Genomic DNA, 19280 nt, shown 5'->3' with positions numbered 1-19280 from the left:
GCTCCATAGTTATCTCAGGGCCCTTCCACACAGCCATATACCCTGAATACTAAGGCAGAATATCCACAATATCTGCTTTGAACTGGGATATCTGGGTCCACACTGCCATATAATCCAGTTCAATGTGGGATTTTATACAGCTGTGAGGAAGGGGCCTTAGAAGAGGGTGAAATAATCCTTCAGGAAATGATTGTTTGCCATTATTAGGCCCGTCCAGTATTGTATGGATGTCTTACACAGAGCTATGGGAAGGCCATCTCTCCCTAGATCCTTGTTGCCTTCCTTCCCTAGTCTGAAATTAAACAGTGGTCTTTTGAGGCCTTGTGGAAATGACTACAGGATTCAGGCAGCCTTGCAATCTGACAAAATGGCGGAGGCGGGCCTGCGGGTCAAAAGGGGAGGCCTGGCGGGCCCGGAGCGAAGGCCGGCTCTCCTTGGCCGAGCCGGGCGATGAAAGGCGGCGCAGACGCTCAGCCACGATGCAGACGCTGCTCCTGCTCCTCTTGCTCCTGCTGGCGGGCCTGGCACACGAAGGAGGCGCTTCCTCGGCCCTCACCCGCAGGCCCTGCGCCGCCTGGCCAGCCTACCTGCTAGGCCTCTCCCGCAGCAGCGCCCTCCCGCCCACCGGCCTCGTCCGCAGCCTCCGGCCCCACAGTAAGTGAACCGCTCACCTGGGCAGGTGCAGCCTCAGATTCAGCCTGCTCACTGCATAGAGGAGGCGCAGCCCTTACTGAAGACTTGGGAAGCCTGTGTGTTTGTCTGTATGCTGTTATTACACAGGGGGTTGCATGCAGTACAAACCACCTTTGCACTTTGATTTCAGGGCCCTTCCACACAGCCCTGTATCCCAAAATATCAAGGCAGAAAATCCCTCATTATCTGCTTTGAACCGGAATATATGGCAGTGTGGATTCAGATAACCCAGTTCAAAGCAGATATTGTGGGATGTTCTGCCTTGATATTCTGGGATATTACTTTACTTACTTAGGTCAAATATGTTGTGTCGTTGTTTCGGGCTTGTCCCTGTTGTGAGAGTCCCCTCGGAGAGATGGGGCGGGATATAAAAATAAAGTTTATTATTATTATTATTATTATTATTATTATTATTATTATTATTATTAGGTGATCCCTCGTGGTTCGAGGATGATGGCCCTCCAAGTGGCGGTGGGTGGCTGTGGAAACCAATTCTTGACCTACATGTTCTTGCGCAGTGAGTGAAGACATCAGTTTCCAGACAGAAAGCGGTCCTGGTCAGGGTTGGCTTGATGTGCCTTCCTCTTGACACGTTTCTCCCTTTCACCCTCCATTGTGCCTCTTTGAATTCCACAGCACTGCTGGTCACAGCTGACCTCCAATTAGAGTGCACAAGGGCCAGGGCTTCCCAGTTCTTGTTGTTTATGTCACAGTTTTTAAGGCTGGCCTTGAGCCAATCTTTAAATCTCTTTTCCTGTCCACCAACATTACGTTTTCCGTTCTTGAGTTGGGAGTAGAGTAACTGCTTTGGAAGATGATCTTTGGGCATTTGGACAAGGTGGCAAGTCCAGCGGAGTTGATGGCGTAGAAGCATTGCTTCAGTGCTGGTGATCTTTGCTTCTCCCAGCTTGCTGGCATTTGTCCGCCTGTCTTCCCAAGAGATTTGCAGGATTTTTCGAAGGCAACACTGATGGAATGTGTTGAATGTGACGTCTGTAAACAGTCCACGTTTTGCAGGCATATAGCAGGGTTGGGAGGACAATAGCTTTATAAACAAGCACCTTGGTATCCCTACGGATGTCCCGATCCTCAAACACTCTGCTTCATTCGGAGAAATGCTGCACTCGCAGAGCTCAGGCGGTGTTGTATTTCAGCGTCAATGTTGATTTTTGTGGAGAGGTGGCTGCCAAGGTAGCGGAAATGGTCAACATTTTCTAATGTTACACGATTAAACTGTAGACAGCTTAACATTAAGAAGAGAGAAAGTGGGATATTGTTAAAGCACCTGAAGAGTAGGACCCCTTCTACACTGCTATATAAAATCCAGATTATCTGCCTTGAACTGGATTATATGACTGTGCAGGCTCATATAATCCAGTTCAAAGCTGATAATGTGGATTACCTGCTTTGATCATCTGGATTATATGGCGGTGTAGAAGGGGTTTCAGGTTTACTCTGAATTATCTTCATGACCTTCCTGCACTTCCAGTAAGTATCAGGGGTTATGTAGCTTTGTCCCACTTCAGACCCTTCCACACAACCATATAATCCAGAATATAAAGGCAGAAAAGCCCACAATATCTGCTTTGAACTCGGTTATTTTAGTCCACACTGCCATATATTCCAGTTCAAAGCAGATAATGTGGGATTTTATTCAGCTACACTGTGGAATGCAGTTGGACCTCACTTTAAACTGCTTGGGAGTTGCAGTTTGACAAGGCCTTCCCTGCCAAAGAGTCCTCATTGGACTCCCAATCTCAGGAAATGTGGTGTCAAACTGTATTATTTCTACAGGTGTACTCTTTGGGGAGCATTTCCAGGCTGAAGCAAAGAGCCTTACACATTCACACTTTGTTGATAACGTCCCTCCAATAAAATCTAAAGCTCCTTTATCTTTGGGTGCATCTATTACATTGGAGAATTACCGATCCGGGGATTCCTGTGTAGTGTTGTAAGGGTTTTATTTTATAGTTTTAATTGGTTTTTTTTTTTGGTGATGTTTACTGTTTTAACTAATCTGTGTTAAATTTTCTTTTAATGCTTATGTTTTAAATTGTCATTTGTACTGGGGTTTTTTTTTAAGTGTTGTAAGCCACTTGTAACCTTGTTCAAGTTTTTAAAGCAGAGGCTGGATGGCCATCTGTTGGGAGTGCTTTGATTGCGTTCTCCTGCATGGCAGTATGGAGTTCGACTGGCTGGCCTTCCTAATCCATGATTCTATGATTCTAAGCAAGCATAATACAGTAGAGTCTCGCTTATCAAAACTTCGCTCATCCAACGTTCTGTATTATCCAACACAGTCTGCCTTTTAGTAGTCAATGTTTTTGTAGTCAATGTTTTCAATACATTACGATATTTTGGTGCTAAATTCGTAAATACAGTAATTACTACATAACGTTACAGTGTATCGAACTGCTTTTTCTGTCAATTTGTGGTAAACATGATGTTTTGGTGCTTAATTTGTAAAATCATAATGTAATTTGACATTTAATGGGCTTTTCTCTAATCCCTCCTTATTATCTAACATTTTCTCTTATTCTGCCAGCCCTTTTATGTTGGATTAGTGAAACTCTACTGTAATCATCATCATCATCATCATCATCATCATGCTGAAGCAATGCAGGAAGGCAGGGTAATAATAACAACAATATGCATTTTGACTCCTTCAACTTCCGTGGCTCAGTGTTGTGGAATCATGGGAGTCTGTGTTTGCTGAGGCACTAGCACTCTTTAGCAGAAAAGGTGACAGTCCTTGTAAAACTTCCTTCTGTGGTTCCATAACACTGATCTGTGGCAGTTGAAATGGCAAACTCTCTAACATGTAGATGCACCTGAGGTTTGCGCATCCCTTCCTGTGAGTCTGGGAGAAGAAAGTCAGTGGGAGGTAGTGCTCTGAGCATTGGACTAAGATTCAGACCAGGGCTCAAGTCCCCCCATAGCCAAGTCACATACTCTCAGCCTCAGAGGAAGGCAAAGACACCAAGAAGAAGATATTTGAATAATAGAAATTGAATGCGAGCCAAAGCCATTTACACAATTCACCTTGAAAAAGTTTTATTGTGCCTGAGTTTTGCCTGGGAGCCAGCATGTGGTCACCCTTTCTCAGGATCAGTGGAAGTCAAAGACAAGTTCCCTTTGAGCAAATCTAGCCAAGAAAATCCTCCAATGAACTTGCTCTAAGTCAGAAACTTGCCTTGAAGGCACACACCAACAGCAACAATGGCATGGCTAAGAGTATAACTAGCCCAAGGTCACCCAGTGTGTTTCCATGGCTAAGCAGAGATTTTAACCTTGGTCTCCTAGACGCTTAGCCCAATCCTCATGCCACCCTGGCTGTTTGAATTCTAAATTCAAAGTTGCATTATTTGCATGGAGCAATATCCAGCACTAATCACCATTACAACACACTGGATTTTCCATAGAGGGTGTCTTAACACCTGTACATTTTTTTTATTTGATTATTACTTTTCTATTCTGCCTTCCCTCTAATAAAATCACCCCAATGGCTGTCTTTCTCTCCACTTTATCCCTACATAAACCTTGAGGGGTAAATCTGGCTGAGGTCCTTTCTACACAGCTGAATAAAACCCCACATTTCCTGCTTTGAACTGGAACATATGGCAGTGTGGACTCAGATAACCGAGTTCAAAACAGGTATTGTGGGATTTTTCTGCCTTGATATTCTGGGTTATATGGCTGTGTGGAAGGACACTGAGGAGCTATGACTGGCTCAAAAATCAGCAAGTGGGTTTCATGACTCGGGGCCTTTCCACACAGCCATTTAACCCAGAATATCAAGACAGAAAATCCACAATATCTGCTTAGAACTGGATTATCTGACTCCAAAATCCATCTGCATTCAGGCAGGTGTTTCAGTTTCAGTAAATTGCTTATTTAAATGTACTTATGTTACTGTTTTATGATTTTAATGCACAATGTATTTTGTATGTTTTTATGTCCTAATGTGGCATTAAATTATTGCCAATTTGGAAGCCGCTCTGAGTCCCCTTCATGGTTGAGATAGAGCGGCGTAAAACGTAAATAAATAAATAAATAAATAAATAAAAAAATAAAAATTACTTTGGAAGGGTTTATATTGAGAGCCAAGGAGCCCTTCTCAAAGTGCCCTTGAAGATTCTGCTCCTATAAAGTAACTTCCTTCCTGTCAGGTTCTCATCCTTTCTAGCAGGCATACTTCTCCATGTGTGTCTTCCTTGTGCATATGAATAATAGACAGCAACAGACTTTTAGTGATACGCGAGGCTTTAACAAATCACTCAGCTGTAAAAGCATTAACTTTTTATGTATTTGTTTTCTGGTGTCAACATGGCAATATAATGCCTTCCATTCTTTCAGGTTACACTTTCTGGTGACTAGATTCAAGGGACCAATGAAAAAAGCTGGGAAGTCAAGAACCACCTTCTGAGCTTCAAAGTATTGTGTCAGTAGATTGTGTTTTAAAACAGAAGCACAATGTCTTTCCAAACCCCACCCTAATCCCTGGAGTATTGTTCTTAATTATTGTACAGTATTTGCTGGCATCCCTCTTGTACATATAAACTATATTAAGATCTGTGGTGATGTGCTTGAATCAAATCCACACAGTCTGTGCACTCAGTTTGGCACAATTGCAAACTTTCCAAAACATGAGATTTTTTCCTCCAGAGAACTGCAGCTTTTTTTCTTCTGCAAAAACACCATTTCAAAAGTAGAAAGCCATTGTGTTGTCAAAGGCTTTCATGGCTGGAATCACTGGATTGTTGTGCGTTTTCTGGGCTGTATGGCCATATTGCAGAGGTATTTTCTCCTGATGTTTTACCCACATCTATGGCAGGCATCCTCAGAAGTTGTGATGTCTGTTGGAAACTAGGCAAGTGGGATTTATACATCTGTTGAATGTCCAGGGTGGGAGAAAGAACTTTTGTCTCTTTGAGGCAAGTATGAACACAGCGGCCAAACACGAATCAAGGAACATGAAAGGCATTGCAGACTAACTCAACAGAAAAGTCAGCCATAGCAGAACACTCAATGAACCAACCTGAACACAGCATATTATTTGAGAACACAGAAATGCTGGACCACTCTAACAACCAACATGTCAGACTACACAGAGAAGCTATTGAAATCCACAAGCATGTAGACAATTTCAACAGATAGGAGGAAACCATGAAAATGAACAAAATTTGGCTACCAGTATTAAAAAAAAAACCCCTCTAAAATCAGGACAGTAAGTAAAGAACAACACTCAGAAAACAGGGGAATTCCAGGCAAGAAAAAAACAGGGCCAGCTAACACCTCCCAACAAAGGATGCCCCCAGGCAGGAAGCAGCCAGACTTTGAAACTGCAAGGCTTTTCAATGCTAATCAAGGTGATTAATTGCAACAGTCACACTTGCCTCAGACAAGAGTTCTTTCTCCCACCTCGAACATTCCATAGGTATATAAACCCCACTTGCCTAGTTACCAACAGACCTCACAACCTCTGAGGATGCCTGCCATAGATGTGGGCAAAATGTCAGGAGAGCATGCTTCTGGAACATGGTCATACGGCCCAGAAAACTCACAGCAACCTAGAAAGCCATTGTCTCTGTAGGCACTGCATAGCTTATTTTTGCCTTGGCATATTGGAAAGATATTATTATCTTGCTTCTAGGGGCTGGAAGAAACAGGTCTCCAGGTCCCACCATAAGAAGTTTGAAAAATAACTTCCATTTATGGATATAGGATGTTCAGAAACTTTCACATGCACTGTGTCAGCTCAGGCCATATCATGTTACTCTTCACATGTCAAATTGTTCCTCCAGGTGAGCTTGCAGTTCTTTCATTTGTTGGTATTACAGGCCTTCAAGTCAACTCTTGAGTGTCTTTAGCAAGGTTTATTATTCAGAAAGGGTTTCTCATTGACTTCCTGTAAGGCTGAGAGAGTATGACTGGCCAAAGGTGACCCAGTATGTTTCCGTGGCTGAATGGGATTTTTCTCAGGGGGTCCTAGCTCGACAGTACATTGGGTCTTTGAATTTTAAATCATTTGCCTGGGAAGATATATGAGTGAGAAACTTCTACACCTCACACCCAGACAGCTTGAGCTGTCTCAATCCACATCCGCTGTCTGAAAACATTCACCCCAGGGAGAATGCTGGTGAAAGTGTTAATCGGTAATGTCTTTCATTCACCCATCCATCTATTTCATTACTTTCATCTGAAGGAGGATAGCTTTTTGTCCTCTTTTCAGCAACCTACATCAAGATAATGGGGATCAGTGTTCCAGACAAGACACCCGTAGCTATAGAAATCCAAGTGGATTTACAATCCACATTCTAAAGCTCTCCTTTCCCATTTAAGGAGATTAGATCACCACTAGATGAGGATTCACAGTCAGTTTGAGGGATTTGAATAAGTTTCATCCCATAGCTTTCCTCCATTTATTTTCCCATTATTTCGTTGAAAAGGATAATTCATTCTTTACCCCTTCCCAATCAATTGCACACTCCTTTTAAGTTTCTTGGTAGGCAATCCATTTTCAAAACGAATTAAAATGGAGTGGTGTGATCAAAGTCACAGCAGCACTGTTGGGAAAAAAATTACAAAGTAAATGAGGCAGTACCTTAGATAGAATACAATTGGGGCAGAGAAGGGTTGATATCAAGAGTACTACTGTATATCCCTTACATGTCTTCTATAGGGCACTTATATACAAAAGAGAGAGTTTTTTCTGTATTATTAAACATTATGTGGGAACGCCCTCCTGCAGGATTCATACCTCACGACAACATTGCATTCTTTTCCATGCCACGTTAAAACTTTCTTCTTTAAATAGGGTTTTTAAGAAAGTATTGTAAAATGTGTTGTTGAAGGCTTTCATGACAGGCATCACTGGGTTTTGTTGTAAATTTTCCGGGCTGTATGGCCATGTTCTAGAAGGATTGTAAATACTGGTTGATCTGATTAAAACTCTTAGTTTTGTGACTTTTTTTTAGTGTGGTGTTAAAATCTTTTTCAATATGCATGTCCTCCAATATGAAAAAGTATTCAGAGTTCTCAGCCAGAGAGCTGTAATGCCTCACAAAACCTTATAATGCATAAGGATGCAGTCATAGGATGCAGACATGTCTGTTAAAGTGGAATTTTACTGCTATAAAAATAAAATAAAAAGTGAGTAACCAGGATGATGAATTCTTTTGTTGAATGAATCCATCTGTAATGCAGTTTTCTCTTTCCATACTGCTCTTCGACTTTGTTGTTGTTGTTTGTCTTCAAGTCATTTACAAATTATAGGGACTTTAAGGCTCCTTATTCACAGCGTTTTCTTGGCAAGATTTGCCTTCCTCTGAAGCTGAGAAAGCGTGACTTTCTAAGTGTTTCCATGCTTGATTGGGGATTTGATCCCTGGTCTCCAGAATTTTAGCTGAGCATTCAAACCACCTATACCACACTGGCTCTCAAGCATTATTATCTTTTCCAGTGAGTCGTGTCATATTATTCAAAGTGCAATGGCTCCAGTTTAGTCATCTTGGCTTCCAGGGAGAGTTCAGCCTTGATTTTCTTTAAGATCTGTTATTTCTCTTTTTGGCAGTCCATAGTATGTTAGAACTCTCCTCCAGGACCATATTTCAAATTAGCTGATTCTTTTTTTGCCAGCTTTCTTCATTGTTCTGGTATCGACAATTCTGCACTTGGCAACCAATTCTCAAAAGTGGACAAAATCCTACACCCAGTTTTCACATGTCTGTGGTGTACCAGACCGCATACATGACTACACCATCAAGTAAATGTTTTTTCTATAGAAAAAGATCGCATACACATTGAATACTATCTTAAGAAACAGGACTGGATTTGTTCACCCTATGATTAGTTTTTTGTGTGGATATGTGTATATGAAGAGCAGGAGAAAGAAACAAAGAGAATGCCCTTTTTGCAATTTGAAGTAGTTCAGTCTAATATGGATCACCACTTCAATGAGAGCTAGGTCCCAGAAAGAAGCAAGTACTTGCTTCCTGTAGAAAACCATCCTTTCTTGCTCATTATCCCCATTTCCTTCATTTTACAGGTGTCCATCAGGTGGGACAAAAATGGAGCATTGTTTTCAACCTTTCTATTTATCAAGAAGAAGAGCTGCAGCTAGCTGAGTTAAGACTTCACCTGCCCAGGTCTGAGAGGAACTCTTCTTTCAACAGTACACCAGTGTCAGTGGAGCTGTATCACCGGCAGGAAATAAATTGCCCAAGTGCCCAAAGCTGCATACATATTAACCACTTAGGCTCCTTTGGGGTATCCCCATCAGCACCTTCAAACTGGATAGTCCTGGAAGTCACAGAGCAGCTGCAGAAGTGGTTTGCCAATAGCAGTTCAGCAAAGGATCCTGCCAAGGAAGTTGTAAATCAAAGACAGCAACATAAAAAAAATCTTCCAAAGACAGTAACCAGCAAGTGTGGATCTGTGGATAGAAGGGCCATATTGGTGCTTTTCTTAAGACTTTCCAAAGGAAAGAAAGAATTAAGTGGCCCGACTTTACTCCAGACAGTGAAGGGTTCAAAATTCATTCATCAGGAGACACCAAAAAAGACAGTATCCCTCTGGAACAGCAAGAGGCACAGGCGCCACAAGAACCCCAAAGATTCATCTTCACTGAGCTCGGAAGAGCTAGAGCTCAAACAACTGTGTCGAAGGGTGGACTTCCTTATTAACTTTGAGGCGATAGGCTGGGATTCCTGGATTGTATATCCCAAGCAATACAATGCCTTCCGCTGTGAGGGAATGTGTCCTGTCCCATTGAGAGAAGAATTCCAGCCAACAAACAATGCCTATATGCAGGTAAGATTGCTAAAAGTAACTTCTAGAGATTTTAGAACAAGGTGACCTGAATACTTAATTTTCTGCTTGGTTCGAAGTGGTGTGTAGAGGATTCCTAGATTGTCTTCTGCTCAGTCACCTTCACGGGCTAAACAAATGCTCTTTATGTGGGCACTTGGTATAGAGAAAACACCTATCAGTCATGTGGTCAAAGTAGGCTGTCCATGAACTCTTGAAAGACCAGGTACCCAACCCAATACAACACAGAAAGGATATCAGAAGCTTGCTTACTGTCATATTCCTGTCGTCCTCAATCTTAGTATTTCAGGGCCATTTAGAATTTTGTTGTAAAAAAAAATCTCAAAAAGATTGGAGTCCCAAACTTCAAAGCTAGAGATGAATTTAAGAGTATGAACTACAAACCTGTGTCTTCAAGGGGAGTGTTTTGCTGAAGGACTTAGATTTATTTATTTCGTGTCAAAAGCATTGCATAATAAATAAGTTTAAAAGTGATAAAATAAAGGAATCACAAACAGCTAAATAGTTTTGGACCAAAAGCAGGCAACAGCAATCGCATTGTCTGTAGCTTTAAACAGCTCCTCCTCTGTGCATGAGGCAGGGCATTGTGGGCAGGCATACATATGAGGAGTTGTTTGTTCAGCTCCACAGTCGCACAAGGTGGAAGATTCCTCCAGGTAGTGCCATCTTGCCAGGTTGTCTTTTGATCTGCCCACTCCGTTTCTCAGTCTATTTAGGGACTTCCAAGTTGCCCATTCTTGGTTTGCCCCTGGAGGACTTAGATAATCTTAGAGAGAACATCTCTTAAGACTGTGGTTCCCAATCTTTTTTTGACCAGGAAACACTTTGACTAGGAACCACTCTTCAAAAATAGTACCAAAAGGGTTACGAATCAGTTTTTGGTCAACTTTAGATTTGGTTTAGTTATTTGGGGTACTGATTCAGAAAATTGCATTGGATAGACCAAATCAGCTCTAGTTTCTGATACAGAACATATGCCATCTAGTAGTCTCCATCTGCTCACCCACAGAAAACCATATTTAATAATATAGAGCTGATTTTCCCTGCATATCGCGCGAACCTTATTTTAGGTCTTGTGGCCCATCAGAGGGCCGCAGCCCACAGGTTGGGAACCACGGTCTTAAGGAATCTCTGAGTCCTCCGGCATAACTCTGTGTTCAGCTTCTGACAGACATTGACCACAGATTCCTAGAGTGATTTTATCTCAGGTTTTTTTTTTTGCAGTGTTTTACAGTAGAGTTCCGGTTTTCTGACTTCTGCTTATCCGACACACGGTATTATCCGACGTGCCGATGTCTTGGCCTTCCCAGCGTGTGCCCAGCGCCGCAGACTTTTCCCTCTTGGCAAGCATCTGATGCATGGAGAGACCCCCTGTGTGTTGCTGCCTAGAAAATCAGCTGTTTTTCTAGGCAGCAAGGAGCCTTTTCAAGCCAGTTGCTTGCTGAGAGGGAAAAATCTCCTCCCACCCAGCCAAGTACCCAGCATAGAGAAGCCCTCTGTGCATTGCTGCCTAGAAAATCAGCTGTTTTTCTAGACAGCAGGGAGCCTTTTAAAGCCGGTTGCTTGCTGGGAGGGAACAATCTCCTTCCTCCCAGCCAAGCATCCAGCGTGGAAAAGCCCCCTGCATGTTGCAGCCTAGAAATTCAGCTGTTTTTCTAGGCAGCAGGGAGCCTTTTCAAGCCAGTTTCTTCCTGGGAGGGAGGAGGCTTTTCCCTCCCAGGAAGCACCCTGCTTGCCGGGAGGGATAATAGGGCCTCCCTATCCAACATTCAGCCCGTCCGTTTATGTCAGATAACCAGAACTCTACTGTTATTTCGTTTCTCATGCCACCTCCCTACTTTTACAGGGGCTCTTCACTGCACTAGAGAAACTAAAGGTTCCCTGGAGATATGTTTTCTCAGGTTAAAATAATGAGTTCTTTATGCACAGCTTTTCCATTTTTTTGGTGGTTCTTTTTAGTGATAGTTGAGGCTTGACTGTAAAACAGTAATCTCCAAATCTCATCCCAGTAGGCTATTACTATCAAAAGTTGAGAAAAGTTCCAGCAAAACTAAGAGGGAGACACTCCCCTGTTTATTTCCCAGCACACATTGTGCACAAAGGTGACCAAAACTGTTCAGGTCACACATAAATGGATTCAGGTGATCCATATATAGATCCAATTATTTGCCTGTCTTTCCATATTCCCATTCTTCTACATGAAATATGATAGTGTTATTTACATGCTTCTATGGAAATTGGCCCATTGTCTACCAAGCATCATAATTACTGGACACATTTTTCTCCAAAGTGTCAATGTTTCCAGGACATTTTCCCATTCTTGTGGTTGCCTTAGTTTCATAATGTATTTGCATGAACATGGGAAGAACTGCAAGAAAAAGCAGAAATAAACGGTGGCTTTTGAAGATGGTCATCTTGGTGATGTTTGTAACAAGGCAAATGTTTTGAAAAACCACAGAATATTTCTGCAAAGTATGCTTCTAATCAATAGCATTTTAATGAATTATGAAGTGGACAGTACTACAAACTTGTATTTAAAGAGGTGTTTGTGTCCTGAAGAAACTTGTTGCTATGAATTGCAAATGAAGAATAAGAAAGGGGCCAAACACTAAAGGAAAGGAAAGAGGAATAATCTACCACTTACTGAAAAAAATGTGATATTAAATAGTTCCTGGGAAACAATAAAATGTCCAACGTTATTTCGACTGGAGACAGTTGATGCTGCCCAGTCTTTCAGTGTTACAAATGCCTGACATAGTACTATATATTATTTCATTGTTTCAAGCAATTCGCTTCTGGAAAATGAAGGGGACTTCTTACAAATTTTTGCCAAAATCATGCCTTCAGCTTGAAGTTGGGGTGTCACTCACTTGTATGCAGATGGCTGTTGTAAACCAACTCTAACTTTGAAACACTGGTCGCAGCTAATACTTCAAATATCAGTGGGTGTCAGGACCCAGGCTGCAGAACACCAATAACCATGCGCAGAGACCAGAATCTATCTAATATCTTTATTAAGGAAATATATAAAGTCAATAAAAACAAGTGAAGAATATAGTTCAGAAGTAGACCTTTCAGGAAAGGTCAAATATAGTCCAGGAAAACAATGTCCAATATGTGATATTAGAGTCCAAAGTTATAATCCACTTGACCGAAACACACACTATTTGGCAAGCAATAGTGTGGGGAACTGTCCATAGTCTTTCGAGGCTTAAGGTAAATCCGAAGGAAACTGGAAAACAAGGCTTGAATCTAGGAAGCAAGGTCCGTGGTTTAAAACGCAAGGCAAGGCAAGACTTGAAACTTGGCAAGATCAAACTTGAAACAAGGCAAACATGAAACAAGAATTGAGTCCATAGAAGTCCGTGGAACAAGGCAAGGCTGGAAACTTGATCCGGGAAGCAGGGAACTGGAGTACGAAGTCTACACACGATCTCACTCCTCAAGCTGACGAATTGACTCCGCAAGGTTTCCTTCGCGGCAAAACCTCTAAATAGGGTCTCGTTTCCCGCCAGAAGAACACTTTCCCTGGAGAACTAGAAGTGAAACTCATCTCTGTCCAGATGCATGACTCCTTAGAATTTCCCAAGGGAAGCAGACCTAATCAGCTAATTGTTTGGCTGCGATTCTGGCGCTTCGGCGATTCGCCTCCCTAGCGCCTCTATCTTTATTATAATTGTCCTTTCGAGAAAACGGGGGAGAATTCTGCCCAAGGCTTGTTTGGCTAACTTCTTGAGGGCAAACATCTTGCAGGTGCAGGGGCTCCGTTTCTGGCTGAAACGGTGTAAATCCCATGTTTTCCTCTTCGTCTGCCACAATAATACTAGGAACGGGACTACAAGGCCCATGAGACATCACAGTGGGGAAGTTTCAGGAATGTTACAAATTTTTATTGAGAAAATGAAAAAGTCTTTCACAGGAATAGAAAAGGAAGTATCTTAGTCATCTCTCAGTAGATGGTAAGAGATAAAAAGAAATGATTGTAGGCCATTATTAGGCACTTCCAGTATTGCATTGAAATATGGGAAGGTCATATCTTTAGATGTCTGTTGTGCCTTCTAGTCTGAAAGTAAACTCTGGCACTTTTAGACTTTGCGGAAATGACCAGACCGAGCCTCCTAAGAATTTTACGTTTCTCAGATAGCCTTGTAATCTGTGTATATACATTTGTGGCTGTATGGTGTAGTGCAGGCATGGGCAAACTTCAGCCCCCCAGTGTTTTGGACATCAACTCTGAGAAGTCCCTGCCAGTTTACTGACCATTAGGAACTGTGGGTACTGAAGTCCAAAATACCAGGAGGGCCGAAGTTTGCCCATGCCTGGTGTAGTGGTTTGATTGTTGGACTAAGATTCTAGGACTCCAAGGTTCAAATTTCTGCTTAGCTACGGAAACTCATTGGGTGGACTTAAGCAAGTCACCTTTTAGAGACCATAACCTTTTGGGAAATCAGAAACCTCCATAGCCTTTTAGAAATGTGACCCTTTTGGAGATTAATTGGCATTCACACTATTTTGAATAATCATAACCCTTTTGTAAAGTATGACCTTCCTGAGAAGAGTTAAAATACTCATTTGGGTGAATCTTCTCCTTACTGGTAAATATCTACTAGTATTTATGCAAGGCAAATTGGGTTTCTCATTTGTTAGACTGTTATACTCGGTCATCTCTCTGAACTATTAGGAACAAAGATATGCCAATGCACAAAATATATAGCAGATCTTCAGAAGTGTTATTTCAGTTGCCCAAAAACATCTACTCTCCCATAAAATATATTGCTTTTAAATCATACTCTCAAGAGACCAAAAATAAGTAGTCTTCATTAAAAGTAGCATAGTTGATTTACTTACAAACTTCATGTATTCAGCATATAGGTAAATTTCCTCTTGGTTGAGAGTTTAAACAGTAAGTTCTCTAAAGCATTTTGTTTCAGGGCCCTTCTGTACAACCATATAACCCAGAATATCAAGGCAGAAAATCCCACAATATCTGCTTTGAACTGGGCTACCTGAGTCTACACTGCCATATATTCCAGGTCAAAGCAGAAAATTTTATTCAGCTGTGTGGAAGGTGCCTCAGTTTATTCTTTGTTGCAAACACTCTCTTCAGTCTAATGCATTACTGAATATTGACTCAATATAGACCGACTACACACTACAGCATACTGACACTACTGTCTTCTAAACTGTACTGACTGCTTCTGATGCAAACTGACTTCTAAAATGAAGTCTCAGTCTGAATAGTCCCAGATCTGGTCACATGGTCTATAACCTTCTCCTCCCCCAACCTCAAACAACATAGAGTTCAGGGAAAACTGCATATTGAAATATACATACAATATAGTAGGCAATCTGAATTATATACATAACAAATAATTAGTATAGGAGGTTTGTGCAAGGTTGCTATTTCCAACATCATATTATTTCAGCCTCAAAGCAAACCTCTTGCCTAGAAAACTCCCATACCTTCAGAAATGACCTGAAGTCAAACAATGACAAGTTAATGTAGAATGTCGTATCCTCATCTTCAGATATCAAGGCAAGGGTGTTGCAAAAAGGAAGCAATTTAGAACAAAATCACACCGAAAATATAACTGTTTCCATTCATGTAATTTTCTTTCGCTACTCTATTTCTAAAAGTTCAGTAATGTAAATAAAACCTTTGGTCTGAGATCTATTGGTAATCCCAGTTAGAGGAGACTGAATCAACTGGTGAGTCAATGCATATGTAAATCCCACTGATTTTGTGCTAATTGGGTTTATTAAGAGCATTTCAGTCTCAGTTTTTAGAAATACAGCATTGTAATTCAAAGAGAGAGAACAGGGTTAAAGTTCAGTTGGTCATCCTATCAAATTAAATATGAATACAAGTAGAAATTCAAGACATGAAGGTCTGAATAATCTTAAAATGCTCACTTTGCAAATCAGAGGAATTTCTGTGCATGCATAGTGCCCTGAAGAAAGGACAAAAGATACTTGAAAACTTCTGAGTCCAGACTGCTCCCTGTTACAAATGCCTTGAGGCTGGGAGGCTTTCTTAAGCACCATTGACACTTCTTGGATGAACCTGTGACAACAATGCAAGACATAAAATGCCCTTAATATCTGTTTTAAAACAAGGGAGAAGTGGCTACTGCAAAGTTGGCCATTACATCTATGTATTTTTAAAAGTATCAGAGCTTTATAGGACAACCAGGGAATTAAATTGCTTCTCTTAGAGATTGCCAATCAAGATGTTTATCTAGCCCTAGCACTTTCTTGGTTAACTTAAAGACTTCAAAAGGCAACATGTTCAAAAGTTAAGTCATTTTGACACAGTAATTTCAGTCAGGAGGACGCTTTCAACATGACTTTATTAATGGCTATGAGACTCTGTTTTCCATCAATTACGAATGGAATACTGATTCCTAGAATTTGCAGTCTCACATCAAACTTCGTCTAAGATTTCACTCTTCAGCAGAATTCAACTATGCATCTATTTACACTGCACCTTTAAAAAAGAATTTGGATTTCTTTTTTTAACCTAAAGTGGTTTGTTAGCAGGTAGGTAGAGAAACGTTTTGAATAAATTGAGACAATGGAAAGAAATACTGTTAGTTATGAATACCACCCCCCCCCCCCTCGAAAAAATGTTCTGAGTTGGTGCAGTTTCATTTCTATTCCCAAACGAGCTCGAGTTATTTGAAAAGGGCATTGTTTGTTTTTGAATATTAAATAATATCAGTTTGGTCATATGTTATGCTATTTCTTAGAAAAGCTCAGTCTTTCCTGTTGATTTTTATGAATGCTCCCATTAGAAAATGCATAAGGATGTGGGTGAACTATCATTCCCAAACATCTTGGGTCAATCCTCCCCAAACTCCGCCAGTATTCACAGTTGGCCATCTTGGGTCTGTGTGCCAAATTTGGTCCAGATCCGTTATTTGCTGGGTTCAGTGTTCTCTGAATACAGGTGAACTATAACTCCCTGATGCCAATGTCAATCACTCCTAAACCCCGCCAGTATGCATAGTTGGCTGTGTTGGGTCTGTGAGCCAAGTTAGTTCCAAATCCATCATTGGTGGGGTTCAGAGTGCTCTTATATTGCAGGTACATTTCTAGTCCCTGTGAACTATACATCCTAGTCCTTAGAACTCCTATAAATCATGGTGAATTCTCCCCAAACCTCTTTGGTATGTTCAGTTGCTGTGTGCCATAGAAAATAATAGGAAAGGTTTAAAGGAGAGAAAGTGGGTGGGGTCATGCAAATTCCACACCAATGGAGAGATAAAGGAACCCTGGGATGTGGTGCTCACTGTAACCTGCAATGTCCTTGGAGGGAGTGCTTTGGTGGCTCCTCAGTACTGTGGGTTAAAGCTGTTTGTGGAGGCCAGAGGCTGTCTGTGTGTAAGCAGACACCCCTGCCACATACACACGTACAGATTTTCATTTTATTATGTGTATATATTCATTTGCCTACATCCTTCCTGTCTCAATATTCTGTTGTCTTCTGTCATTGTCACTTGTAAACAATTGCAAGATATTGGTTTATTCTGGCGGATAGAACGGAATCTGCTCATAGAGATGCTTCTCCTCCTCCTCCTGCAGCCCTTTGTCGTTGCTGTTAACTAACTTCAAGTCAACTTCAACTTATGGTGACCCTATGAATGAGAGACCTCCTAGTCATCTTATCCTTAACAACCCTGCTTAGTTCTTGCAGACCCTGGGCTGTAGCTTCTCAAATCAATTCTGTCCATACAAAATACAGTCCTTCTCTTTTCCTACTGTCTTTCCCTTTACCAAGCATTATATTCTTTTCTAATGAGTCATCTATTTTGATTATATGGATAAAGTACAACAGACTCAGCCCTTTATAAACCCTCAAAACCTAACCTGGGTTTTTTTTTCCTGGCAGCAGTGTGGGTTACTAAGGGGACATTTAAAAAACTTATTGTTACTAGTGTGCTTTTTGCTTGTGCAGTGTTGGATTTATGCCACTATTTCATTACACATCAACTTTGTCACCTCCCTGCCACACAGTAGTAACTCAATGGTATGATTGCAGTAAATGCCATGAGCCAAAGTCATATTGTGAAGTTGATGATGTCATTGGACAAGGGGAAAATGATTTTCTTAAAAAGTTAACTAAATGTAATAAATTGCAGTGTGATTGTAATGCAATGTAAGGGATTGATAAGTTCTCGGGACACAGAACCCAGACTTTGTGTTCCACCTTATAAATGTTTTCCAACTCTTAGAGAAAAATACACTTCTCTTCCAGAGTGTGCTGAAATACCATTATCCTGAACGAGTTCCTACTGCCTGCTGCATCCCAGTGAGACTGAGCCCGCTAAGCCTGCTCTATTATGAAGAAGGACGGATTAGCTTAGGTCATCATGAAGATATGATAGTGGAAGAGTGTGGATGTCGCTGAGGAGACTGCAGGAAGGGGCGGGAGCCCTTCCTAAACTGAGAAGATAAAAGAAGACTTGCCTCATGGACAAGAAAGCTTGTGAGCTTTTGACTTGTAATGAAGGTGTCCTTAAAATTTGATGCTGAGATCAGCTGGGAAGACAGGCCCCTTTTAAAGCAAAGCCGTGGGCTGCCAAAGGTATTAGTTTTCCATCCACCACTGTTAAAAGTGAGAATGAAAGTTGACTGTCTGCTGAGAAGTCGAAAATACTATAAAGTAGACTACAGAAAGATCTTCATCATGCAGTGACGTCTCTCATGATCCCAAGTGAATGCATGGTCCTATCCTTACACACTGATATCTGTCATGATCTGATAAACTGTTTAACGCCAATAAACTATCATTTGCTGTGCCAATGTGGCAACAAGTGCTCTGATCTTACACTTTGAGGTCATGGGGAAGCTTTCAGTTGTAAGCACCTGATGAGACAGTGTGTGCCAGACATGAACTAATCCTACATGTTTACATCTTTGTCACACAGGTAAATAAAAGTCGTATTTGATAAAACATTTCATTTCATTGCTCTTAACCAGTGAAGTAACATTTAATGATCTGTTTAAGTCAAAAAAGAGTATTATTTCTCCCACTACTCCAATTAACTTTAAAAAATAGAAATAGCTCTTCTGTCACTGACAGAATAAAATAACTGAGAAGAAAGTAGAGCTTTAGGTATCTTTACAATGAAAGTGGATAGTTAAATGCTTCAAGGTCATTCAATCCTCCTTTGATCCTTAAAATGGAATATTTTAATAATTTAGAGGCTTGCATTTTTATGGAAAAAATGTATGATCATGATTGACAGTGACTGAAAAAGAGTTGACAGATACTCTACTAATAGCCTGCATGCTATAACAAGTTCCTCAAATCAGTCTTGTTGGAGGCCAGAAATTCTACCAAACTTGAATGAAGATATGACCAAAAATGTTATCTGTAAATGTATGCACATGAAAGCTAGGTTGCAAGTGACAGAAACAGCTCCCATATACTTGTGTTCCTCATTTTTGGTATGTTAATGCCCAGTAGGTGCCCTATAACTGAATGCCCAGACTACAAAGTGATAGCAATTTTATTCTCGAGTTTCCAAGCATGTTTCATGTTATTATGTCTATCTATGTCTTGTGAAAACTCACCTTGTAAGCAGCACAACCCCACCCTGACAACATGTCAATTTCCATGTCATCAGAAAGTGTAAGGATGAGCTGAAGCAGGTATCCGGGGGTTCTTATGAGTTGTGTAGTTAATTAATTTGCAACATGTTTGGCTACAAGAAAATAATGGGATATGTCCCTTTCTCTCTGAAAACACGGAA

General features: G+C 41.0%; 1 protein-coding gene across 1 annotated transcript; it reads left to right on the top strand.

The window, feature by feature from the left end:
* The first annotated feature begins 247 nt into the window (after positions 1–247).
* LOC103278249 (nodal homolog) lies at positions 248–18478 on the top strand. The gene is made up of 3 exons (XM_008106653.2): positions 248–654; positions 8741–9504; positions 17780–18478. Exons 1-3 carry the CDS (start codon positions 330–332, stop codon positions 17930–17932), a joined length of 1242 nt encoding a protein of 413 aa, XP_008104860.1. The 5' UTR covers positions 248–329; the 3' UTR covers positions 17933–18478.
* Positions 18479–19280: the final 802 nt, after the last annotated feature.

The sequence above is a fragment of the Anolis carolinensis genome, chromosome 3, assembly GCF_035594765.1.
Source record: "Anolis carolinensis isolate JA03-04 chromosome 3, rAnoCar3.1.pri, whole genome shotgun sequence".
In the NCBI taxonomy this organism is placed as follows: domain Eukaryota; kingdom Metazoa; phylum Chordata; class Lepidosauria; order Squamata; family Dactyloidae; genus Anolis; species Anolis carolinensis.
This window is presented reverse-complemented; position numbering and strand designations above follow the sequence as displayed.

Excerpts from the sequence above, each read along its gene's own strand:
- LOC103278249 (XM_008106653.2), top strand. The coding sequence starts at position 330 with ATGACTACAGGATTCAGGCAGCCTTGCAATCTGACAAAATGGCGGAGG. Across the intron at positions 655-8,740 it reads CCGCAGCCTCCGGCCCCACA|GTGTCCATCAGGTGGGACAA; the intron begins GTAAGTGAACCG and ends TTCATTTTACAG. Across the intron at positions 9,505-17,779 it reads CAAACAATGCCTATATGCAG|AGTGTGCTGAAATACCATTA; the intron begins GTAAGATTGCTA and ends CTTCTCTTCCAG.